We start from the raw sequence: 12,500 nt of genomic DNA on the forward strand, positions 1-12,500 counted from the left end.
ATGGTCCAACATGTCTGCTAATTCATTGATATAAACATTGAAAAGGTTTGGACTCAAACTGGAGCCTTGTCTCACACCTTGCAAAGCAAAAATAATTATGTTATTTGGTTTTTGATTTTTATTAAACATTTGTTTTTTGTGTACGTACATTTTATTAAGTCATACACCACCACGCCCACTTTGGAGAATTTGGAAGAATAGCCCTTTGTGCCATCTTATCTTTGTATCTTTGTCTCTCTCTCTCTCTCTCTCTCTCTCTCTCTCTCTCTCTCTCTCTCTCTCTGTCTCTCTCTCTCTCACTCTGGCTCTCTCTCACTCTGGCTCTCTCTCTCTCTCTCTCTCTCTATCTCTCTCTCTCTCGCTCTCTGTCTCTCTCTCTCTCTCTCTCTCTGTCTCTCTCTCTCTCTCTCTCTCTCTGTCTCTCTATCTCTCTCTCTCTCTCTCTCTCTCTCTCTCTCTCTCTCTCTCTCTCTCTCTCTCTCTCTCTCTCTCTCTCTCTCTCTCTCTCTCTCTATCTCTCTATCTCTCTATCTCTCTCTCTCAATATCTATCCTACTTTCCCTCCCTCCCTTCCTCAATCCCTCCTCCCCTGCATTCTCCCTCTCTCTCCTCCTCTCCCCACTTCCTCCTCCCCACCCCCCACCTCCTTCCATCTCCCTCCCTCCCTCTATTTCTTCCCATTTCATCACCTCTAAGACCAGTAGTGCATGAAAGATAGATCCAGTGCCACATTGTCAATCCCTGCTCCCCTCAATGTTAAAACAAGATCACGGCCGTTCGCCGTGCTACGTCGCATTGTATATTGATGTGTCCTAATGGAGTTTGCTCCACCAGATGCTCCATAACGTTTCACTGGATGTTGTTATTAATTGTGCTGAAATTTATGGCCTTAATAAAATTTTATAGATCCATTTTTATGTGGAGCTGTGTGGTGAGGCTTCCGGTGGTTGTGGAGGAGGAGGGGAGGAGAGGGGGGAGAGAGGGAGGGAGAGAAGGGGGAGAGAGAGGGAGAGGGGGAAAGAGGGGAGAGAGCAAGGGACACGGGGCGACAGGGGGGAGAGAGGGAGGGACAGGGGGCGACAGGGGGGAGAGAGGGAGGGACAGGGGGGCGACAGGGGGGAGAGAGGGAGGGACAGGGGGTGACAGGGGGAGAGAGGAGAGAGGGACGGACAGGGGGCGACAGGGGGAAAGAGGGGAGAGAGGGACGGACAGGGGGCGACAGGGGGAGAGAGGGAGGGACAAGGGGGCGACAGGGGGAGAGAGGGGAGAGACGGAGGGACAGGGCGTGACAGGGGGGAGAGAGGGGAGAGAGGGAGGGACGGGGCGACAGGGGGAGAGAGGGAGGGACGGGGCGACAGGGGGAGAGAGGGAGGGACGGAGCAACAGGGGGGGCAGTGGGGAGAGAGGGAGGGACGGGGCGACAGGGGGGAGAGAGGGAGGGACATGGGGTGACAGGGGGGAGGGAGGGACATGGGGGAGAGAGGGGAGAGAGGGAGGGATGCCTTTGGATTAGTGAAGTATCCCTAAGTGTCCCTAGGTGTGCTCTCACGAAGGCACAGACACACTCGTAAAGTTACACACACTAATACATCTTTCCCTGTCTCCTACAGCCTATCAGGGACCACTACTCCAGACCTGGTGGTCAGCACCAGTCACCAGATGTGGCTCAACTTCAAGACTGACGACACCAGTGGCTCTCTGGGCTTCAAGGTGTCTTATGAAGGTAAGCTGATCTTCTGAGTTGATGGCTTGGGTTTTACTCTGTCAGTGGCAATACCCCCCCCCCAAGAAATACTTTGCTCCATCTTCCTCTCTGCTTCTCATCTTCGCTGACTGTTAGAAGTGTGTGTTTGTGTGTGTGTGAGTGTGTGTGTGTGTGTGTGTGTGTGTGTGTGTTTGTTTATGCGTGCGTGAATGTGTGTGTGTTTGTGTGTTTGTGAGTGTGTGTGTGTGTGTGTGTGTGTGTGTGTGTGTGTGTGTGTGTGTGTGTGTGTGTGTGTGTGTGTGTGTGTGTGTGTGTGTGTGTGTGTGTGTGTGTGTGTGTGTGTGTGTGTGTGTGTGTGTGTGTGTGTGGGGGAGACTTCAGAGAGTCTAGCCAGATCTCCTCGTGACGGCTGGTCTCATGTTCCTGCTCTTTCCAAGACAGACCAGGTGAATCCACCATGACATAGACAGACCAGGTGAATCCACCATGACATAGACAGACCAGGTGAATCCACCAAGACATAGACAGACCAGGTGAATCCACCAAGACATAGACAGACCAGGTGAATCCACCAAGACATAGACAGACCAGGTGAATCCACCAAGACATAGACAGACCAGGTGAATCCACCATGACATAGACAGACCAGGTGAATCCACCAAGACATAGACAGACCAGGTGAATCCACCATGACATAGACAGACCAGGTGAATCCACCATGACATAGACAGACCAGGTGAATCCACCAAGACATAGACAGACCAGGTGAATCCACCATGACATAGACAGACCAGGTGAATCCACCATGACATAGACAGACCAGGTGAATCCACCAAGACATAGACAGACCAGGTGAATCCACCAAGACATAGACAGACCAGGTGAATCCACCAAGACATAGACAGACCAGGTGAATCCACCATGACATAGACAGACCAGGTGAATCCACCAAGACATAGACAGACCAGGTGAATCCACCATGACATAGACAGACCAGGTGAATCCACCATGACATAGACAGACCAGGTGAATCCACCATGACATAGACAGACCAGGTGAATCCACCATGAAAGACTGACCAGGTGAATCCACCAAGACATAGACAGACCAGGTGAATCCACCATGACATAGACAGACCAGGTGAATCCACCAAGACATAGACAGACCAGGTGAATCCACCATGACATAGACAGACCAGGTGAATCCACCAAGACATAGACAGACCAGGTGAATCCAGGTCAAAGCTAAGATCTCTTGTTGATGACACTTGTTAAATCCACTTCAATCAGTGTAGATGAAGGGGAGGAGACCGGTTATAGAAGGATTTTTAAGCCTTGAGACATGGATTGTGTATGTGTGCCTTTCAGAGGGTGAATGGGCAAGACAAAATATTTCAGTGCCTTTGAACGGGGTATGGTAGTAGGTGCCAGGCGCACCGGTTTGGGACAAGAACTGCAACACTGCTGGATTTTTCACACTCAACAGTTTCTTGTGCGTTTCAAGAATGGTCCACCACCCAAAGGACATCCAGCCAACTTGACACAACTGTGGGAAGCATTGGATTCAACATGGGCCAGCATCCCTGTGGAACGCTTTCGACACCTTGTAGAGTCCATGCCCCGACGAATTGAGGCTGTTCTGAGGGCAAAAGGGGGTGCAACTTAATATTAGGAAGGTGTTCCTAATGTTTTGTATACTCAGTGTATGCTGTTGTTTCATCTTATAACACACATACTGTTATTTTGTGTTGTTTCATGTGTGTTCTAACACCCAGCAGAAACTAGAGTGGCAGAACTGCAGACTGCATAGTTCTAAAACAATGAGATCAACTTAATGAAGGAGAATAATTACTTTGAATCTCTTTTAGAGATTAAGGCATCCCAAAAAAAAATAGATTTGGATACTTTGCATATTTTCTAGCCTGATTATCAAGTGCAATGTTAGACATAATACAGACATAGCCACAGATGTATAGACACACATACAACCAAACAGAGGGAATGAGGGAGGGAGGGAGGAGAGGGGGAGGGAGGGAGGAGAGGGGGAGGGAGGGAGGAGAGTGGGATGGAGGGAGGGAGGAGAGGGGGAGGGAGGGAGGGAGGAGAGGGGGAGGGAGGGAGGAGGGAGGGAGGGAGGAGAGGGGAGGGAGGGAGGGAGGAAAGGGGGGAGGGAGGGAGGAGGAGAGGGGGAGGGAGGGAGGAGTGGGGGAGGAGGACGGGAGGGAGGGAGGGAGGGAGTGGGGTATACTCAGTCTAAACTCTTCATACCAACTTTGGCACTCTTGTTCATAGACATTCCACTCTACCTCAAATACCTTATTATTATCTATCCTGATGCCTAGTCACTTTACCCTGCCTTCATGTACATATCTACCTCAAATACCTTATTATTATCTATCCTGATGCCTAGTCACTTTACCCTGCCTTCATGTACATATCTACCTCAAATACCTTATTATTATCTATCCTGATGCCTAGTCACTTTACCCTGCCTTCATGTACATATCTACCTCAAATACCTTATTATTATCTATCCTGATGCCTAGTCACTTTACCCTGCCTTCATGTACATATCTACCTCAAATACCTTGTTATTATCTATCCTGATGCCTAGTCACTTTACCCTGCCTTCATGTACATATCTACCTCAAATACCTTATTATTATCTATCCTGATGCCTAGTCACTTTACCCTGCCTTCATGTACATATCTACCTCAAATACCTTATTATTATCTATCCTGATGCCTAGTCACTTTACCCTGCCTTCATGTACATATCTACCTCAAATACCTTATTATTATCTATCCTGATGCCTAGTCACTTTACCCTGCCTTCATGTACATATCTACCTCAAATACCTTATTATTATCTATCCTGATGCCTAGTCACTTTACCCTGCCTTCATGTACATATCTACCTCAAATACCTTATTATTATCTATCCTGATGCCTAGTCACTTTACCCTGCCTTCATGTACATATCTACCTCAAATACCTTATTATTATCTATCCTGATGCCTAGTCACTTTACCCTGCCTTCATGTACATATCTACCTCAAATACCTTATTATTATCTATCCTGATGCCTAGTCACTTTACCCTGCCTTCATGTACATATCTACCTCAAATACCTTATTATTATCTATCCTGATGCCTAGTCACTTTACCCTGCCTTCATGTACATATCTACCTCAAATACCTTATTATTATCTATCCTGATGCCTAGTCACTTTACCCTGCCTTCATGTACATATCTACCTCAAATACCTTATTATTATCTATCCTGATGCCTAGTCACTTTACCCTGCCTTCATGTACATATCTACCTCAAATACCTTATTATTATCTATCCTGATGCCTAGTCACTTTACCCTGCCTTCATGTACATATCTACCTCAAATACCTTATTATTATCTATCCTGATGCCTAGTCACTTTACCCTGCCTTCATGTACATATCTACCTCAAATACCTTATTATTATCTATCCTGATGCCTAGTCACTTTACCCTGCCTTCATGTACATATCTACCTCAAATACCTTATTATTATCTATCCTGATGCCTAGTCACTTTACCCTGCCTTCATGTACATATCTACCTCAAATACCTTATTATTATCTATCCTGATGCCTAGTCACTTTACCCTGCCTTCATTTACATATCTACCTCAAATACCTTATTATTATCTATCCTGATGCTTAGTCACTTTACCCTGCCTTCATGTACATATCTACCTCAAATACCTTATTATTATCTATCCTGATGCCTAGTCACTTTACCCTGCCTTCATGTACATATCTACCTCAAATACCTTATTATTATCTATCCTGATGCCTAGTCACTTTACCCTGCCTTCATGTACATATCTACCTCAAATACCTTGTTATTATCTATCCTGATGCCTAGTCACTTTACCCTGCCTTCATGTACATATCTACCTCAAATACCTTATTATTATCTATCCTGATGCCTAGTCACTTTACCCTGCCTTCATGTACATATCTACCTCAAATACCTTATTATTATCTATCCTGATGCCTAGTCACTTTACCCTGCCTTCATGTACATATCTACCTCAAATACCTTATTATTATCTATCCTGATGCCTAGTCACTTTACCCTGCCTTCATTTACATATCTACCTCAAATACCTTATTATTATCTATCCTGATGCCTAGTCACTTTACCCTGCCTTCATGTACATATCTACCTCAAATACCTTATTATTATCTATCCTGATGCCTAGTCACTTTACCCTGCCTTCATGTACATATCTACCTCAAATACCTTATTATTATCTATCCTGATGCCTAGTCACTTTACCCTGCCTTCATGTACATATCTACCTCAAATACCTTATTATTATATATCCTGATGCCTAGTCACTTTACCCTGCCTTCATGTCCATATCTACCTCAAATACCTTATTATTATCTATCCTGATGCCTAGTCACTTTACCCTGCCTTCATGTACATATCTACCTCAAATTCATCATACCCCTACATTTTGATCTGGTACTGGTACTTCCTGTATATAGCTCCACATTGATCTGGTACTGGTACTCCCTGTATATAGCTCCACATCGATCTGGTACTCCCTGTATATAGCTCCACATTGATCTGGTACTGGTACTCCCTGTATAGCAGACCACCATAGTCCCCGTGCCCAAGGACTCTAAGATAACCTGCCTAAATGACTACCGACCCGTAGCACTGACGTCTGTAGCCATGAAGTGCTTTGAAAGGCTGGTCATGGCTCACATCAACAGCATTATCCCAGAAACCCTAGACCCACTCCAATTTGCATACCGCCCCAACAGATCCACAGATGATGCAATCTCTATTGCACTCCACACTGCCCTTTCCCACCTGGACAAGAGGAACACCTACGTGAGAATGCTATTCATTGACTACAGCTCAGCATTCAACACCATAGTGCCCTCTAAGCTCATCACTAAGCTAAGGATCCTGGGACTAAACACCTCCCTCTGCAACTGGATCCTGGACTTCCTGACGGGCCGCCCCAGGTGGTAAGGGTAGGTAACAACACATCTGCCACACTGATCCTCAACACGGGGGCCCTCAGAGGGTGCGTGCTCAGTCCCCCTCCTGTACTCTCTGTTCAACCATGACTGCATGGCCAGGCACGACTCCAACACCATCATTAAGTTTGCCGACGACACAACAGTGGTAGGCCTGATCACCGACAACGATGAGACAGCCTATAGGGAGGAGGTCAGAGACCTGGCCGTGTGGTGCCAGGATAACAACCTCTCCCTCAACGTGACCAAGACAAAGGAGATGATTGTGGACTACAGCAAAAAAAAAGAGGACTGAGCACGCCCCCATTCTCATCGACGGGGCTGTAGTGGAACAGGTTGAGAGCTTCAAGTTCCTTGGTGTCCACATCACCAACGAACTATCATGGTCCAAACACACCAAGACAGTCGTGAAGAGGGCACGACAAAGCCTATTCCCCCTCAGGAGACTGAAAAGATTTGGCATGGGTCCTCAGATCCTCAAAAAATTCTACAGCTGCACCATCGAGAGCATCCTGACTGGTTGCATCACCGCCTGGTATGGCAACTGCTTGGCCTCCGACCGCAAGGCACTACAGAGGGTAGTGCGTACGGCCCAGTACATCACTGGGGCCAAGCTTCCTGCCATCCAGGACCTCTATACCAGGCGGTGTCAGAGGAAGGCCCTCAAAATTGTAAAAGACTCCAGCCACCCTAGTCATAGACTGTTTTCTCTGCTACCGCACGGCAAGCGGTACCGGAGTGCCAAGTCTAGGTCCAAAAGACTTCTCAACAGCTTCTACCCCCAAGCCATAAGACTCCTGAACAGCTAATCATGGCTACCCGGACTATTTGCACTGCCCCCCCACCCCATCTTTTTACGCTGCTGCTACTCTGTTAATTATTTATGCATAGTCACTTTAACTCTACCCACTTTAACTCTACATATTACCTCAACTAGCCAGTACCCCCGCACATTGACTCTGCAACGGTACCCCCTTGTATATATAGCCTCCCTACTGTTATTTTATTTTACTTCTGCTCTTTTTTTCTCAACACTTTTTTTGTTGTTGTTTTATTTTTACTTTTTTGTTAAAAATAAATGCACTGTTGGTTAAGGGCTGTAAGTAAGCATTTCACTGTAATGTCTGCACCTGTTGTATTCGGCGCATGTGACCAATAACATTTGATTTGATTTGATTTGATATAGCTCCACATTGATCTGGTACTCCCTGTATATAGCTCCACATTGATCTGGTACTTCCTGTATATAGCTCCACATTGATCTGGTACTCCCTGTATATAGCTCCACATTGATCTGGTACTTCCTGTATATAGCTCCACATTGATCTGGTACTTCCTGTATATAGCTCCACATTGATCTGGTACTCCCTGTATATAGCTCCACATTGATCTGGTACTTCCTGTATATAGCTCCACATTGATCTGGTACTTCCTGTATATAGCTCCACATTGATCTGGTACTCCCTGTATATAGCTCCACATTGATCTGGTACTTCCTGTATATAGCTCCACATTGATCTGGTACTCCCTGTATATAGCTCCACATTGATCTGGTACTCCCTGTATGTAGCTCCACATTGATCTGGTACTCCCTGTATATAGCTCCACATTGATCTGGTACTGGTACTCCCTGTATATAGCTCCACATTGATCTGGTACTCCCTGTATATAGCTCCACATTGATCTGGTACTGGTACTCCCTGTATATAGCTCCACATTGATCTGGTACTCCCTGTATATAGCTCCACATTGATCTGGTACTGGTACTCCCTGTATATAGCTCCACATTGATCTGGTACTCCCTGTATATAGCTCCACATTGATCTGGTACTCCCTGTATATAGCTCCACATTGATCTGGTACTCCCTGTATATAGCTCCACATTGATCTGGTACTCCCTGTATATAGCTCCACATTGATCTGGTACTTCCTGTATGTAGCTCCACATTGATCTGGTACTTCCTGTATATAGCTCCACATTGATCTGGTACTCCCTGTATATAGCTCCACATTGATCTGGTACTCCCTGTATGTAGCTCCACATTGATCTGGTACTCCCTGTATATAGCTCCACATTGATCTGGTACTTCCTGTATATAGCTCCACATTGATCTGGTACTTCCTGTATGTAGCTCCACATTGATCTGGTACTCCCTGTATGTAGCTCCACATTGATCTGGTACTCCCTGTATATAGCTCCACATTGATCTGGTACTGGTACTCCCTGTATATAGCTCCACATTGATCTGGTACTCCCTGTATATAGCTCCACATTGATCTGGTACTGGTACTCCCTGTATATAGCTCCACATTGATCTGGTACTGGTACTCCCTGTATATAGCTCCACATTGATCTGGTACTGGTACTCCCTGTATATAGCTCCACATTGATCTGGTACTGGTACTTCCTGTATGTAGCTCCACATTGATCTGGTACTGGTACTCCCTGTATATAGCTCCACATTGATCTGGTACTCCCTGTATGTAGCTCCACATTGATCTGGTACTTCCTGTATGTAGCTCCACATTGATCTGGTACTTCCTGTATATAGCTCCACATTGATCTGGTACTTCCTGTATATAGCTCCACATTGATCTGGTACTTCCTGTATATAGCTCCACATTGATCTGGTACTCCCTGTATATAGCTCCACATTGATCTGGTACTGGTACTCCCTGTATATAGCTCCACATTGATCTGGTACTCCCTGTATGTAGCTCCACATTGATCTGGTACTCCCTGTATATAGCTCCACATTGATCTGGTAATTCCTGTATATAGCTGCACATTGATCTGGTACTGGTACTCCCTGTATATAGCTCCACATTGATCTGGTACTTCCTGTATATAGCTGCACATTGATCTGGTCCGGGTACTCCCTGTATATAGCTCCACATTGATCTGGTACTGGTACTCCCTGTATATAGCTCCACATTGATCTGGTACTTCCTGTATATAGCTCCACATTGATCTGGTACTTCCTGTATATAGCTCCACATTGATCTGGTACTGGTACTCCCTGTATATAGCTCCACATTGATCTGGTACTGGTACTCCCTGTATATAGCTCCACATTGATCTGGTACTTCCTGTATATAGCTGCACATTGATCTGGTCCGGGTACTCCCTGTATATAGCTCCACATTGATCTGGTACTGGTACTCCCTGTATATAGCTCCACATTGATCTGGTACTTCCTGTATATAGCTCCACATTGATCTGGTACTTCCTGTATATAGCTCCACATTGATCTGGTACTGGTACTCCCTGTATGTAGCTCCACATTGATCTGGTACTTCCTGTATATAGCTCCACATTGATCTGGTACTTCCTGTATATAGCTCCACATTGATCTGGTACTTCCTGTATATAGCTCCACATTGATCTGGTACTGGTACTCCCTGTATGTAGCTCCACATTGATCTGGTACTTCCTGTATATAGCTCCACATTGATCTGGTACTGGTACTCCCTGTATATAGCTCCACATTGATCTGGTACTGGTACTCCCTGTATATAGCTCCACATTGATCTGGTACTGGTACTCCCTGTATATAGCTCCACATTGATCTGGTACTGGTACTCCCTGTATATAGCTCCACATTGATCTGGTACTGGTACTCCCTGTATATAGCTCCACATTGATCTGGTACTGGTACTCCCTGTATATAGCTCCACATTGATCTGGTACTTCCTGTATATAGCTCCACATTGATCTGGTACTGGTACTCCCTGTATGTAGCTCCACATTGATCTGGTACTTCCTGTATATAGCTCCACATTGATCTGGTACTCCCTGTATGTAGCTCCACATTGATCTGGTACTTCCTGTATGTAGCTCCACATTGATCTGGTACTTCCTGTATATAGCTCCACATTGATCTGGTACTTCCTGTATATAGCTCCACATTGATCTGGTACTGGTACTCCCTGTATATAGCTCCACATTGATCTGGTACTGGTACTCCCTGTATATAGCTCCACATTGATCTGGTACTGGTACTCCCTGTATATAGCTCCACATTGATCTGGTACTGGTACTCCCTGTATATAGCTCCACATTGATCTGGTACTCCCTGTATGTAGCTCCACATTGATCTGGTACTCCCTGTATGTAGCTCCACATTGATCTGGTACTTCCTGTATGTAGCTCCACATTGATCTGGTACTGGTACTCCCTGTATGTAGCTCCACATTGATCTGGTACTTCCTGTATATAGCTCCACATTGATCTGGTACTTCCTGTATATAGCTCCACATTGATCTGGTACTTCCTGTATGTAGCTCCACATTGATCTGGTACTTCCTGTATATAGCTCCACATTGATCTGGTACTGGTACTCCCTGTATGTAGCTCCACATTGATCTGGTACTTCCTGTATATAGCTCCACATTGATCTGGTACTTCCTGTATATAGCTGCACATTGATCTGGTCCGGGTACTCCCTGTATATAGCTCCACATTGATCTGGTACTGGCACTCCCTGTATGTAGCTCCACATTGATCTGGTACTTCCTGTATATAGCTCCACATTGATCTGGTACTTCCTGTATATAGCTGCACATTGATCTGGTACTGGTACTTCCTGTATATAGCTCCACATTGATCTGGTACTGGTACTCCCTGTATGTAGCTCCACATTGATCTGGTACTGGCACTCCCTGTATGTAGCTCCACATTGATCTGGTACTTCCTGTATATAGCTCCACATTGATCTGGTACTTCCTGTATATAGCTGCACATTGATCTGGTACTGGTACTTCCTGTATATAGCTCCACATTGATCTGGTACTCCCTGTATGTAGCTCCACATTGATCTGGTACTTCCTGTATATAGCTGCACATTGATCTGGTACTCCCTGTATATAGCTCCACATTGATCTGGTACTTCCTGTATGTAGCTCCACATTGATCTGGTACTGGTACTTCCTGTATATAGCTCCACATTGATCTGGTACTGGTACTCCCTGTATATAGCTCCACATTGATCTGGTACTGGTACTCCCTGTATATAGCTCCACATTGATCTGGTACTTCCTGTATATAGCTCCACATTGATCTGGTACTGGTACTCCCTGTATGTAGCTCCACATTGATCTGGTACTCCCTGTATATAGCTCCACATTGATCTGGTACTGGTACTCCCTGTATATAGCTCCACATTGATCTGGTACTGGTACTCCCTGTATATAGCTCCACATTGATCTGGTACTTCCTGTATATAGCTCCACATTGATCTGGTACTGGTACTCCCTGTATGTAGCTCCACATTGATCTGGTACTTCCTGTATATAGCTCCACATTGATCTGGTACTCCCTGTATATAGCTCCACATTGATCTGGTACTCCCTGTATATAGCTCCACATTGATCTGGTACTCCCTGTATATAGCTCCACATTGATCTGGTACTTCCTGTATATAGCTCCACATTGATCTGGTACTTCCTGTATATAGCTCCACATTGATCTGGTACTTCCTGTATATAGCTGCACATTGATCTGGTACTGGTACTTCCTGTATATAGCTCCACATTGATCTGGTACTGGTACTCCCTGTATGTAGCTCCACATTGATCTGGTACTCCCTGTATATAGCTCCACATTGATCTGGTACTTCCTGTATATAGCTCCACATTGATCTGGTACTTCCTGTATATAGCTGCACATTGATCTGGTACTGGTACTTCCTGTATATAGCTCCACATTGATCTGGTACTGGTACTCCCTGTATGTAGCTCCACATTGATCTGGTA

General features: G+C 45.4%; 1 protein-coding gene across 1 annotated transcript in view; it reads left to right on the forward strand.

Moving 5' to 3' along the window:
* csmd2 (CUB and Sushi multiple domains 2) overlaps window positions 1-12,500 on the forward strand; it is a 421,278-nt gene that overhangs the window by 52,291 nt on the left and 356,487 nt on the right. Inside the window, exon 5 of the mRNA XM_045225492.1 lies at window positions 1,611-1,723. Coding sequence (XP_045081427.1) covers window positions 1,611-1,723 — 113 coding nt within the window. The remainder of the gene's footprint in view (window positions 1-1,610; window positions 1,724-12,500) is intronic.

This window comes from Coregonus clupeaformis, chromosome 16 (genome assembly GCF_020615455.1).
Source record: "Coregonus clupeaformis isolate EN_2021a chromosome 16, ASM2061545v1, whole genome shotgun sequence".
NCBI classification, from domain to species: Eukaryota; Metazoa; Chordata; class Actinopteri; order Salmoniformes; family Salmonidae; genus Coregonus; species Coregonus clupeaformis.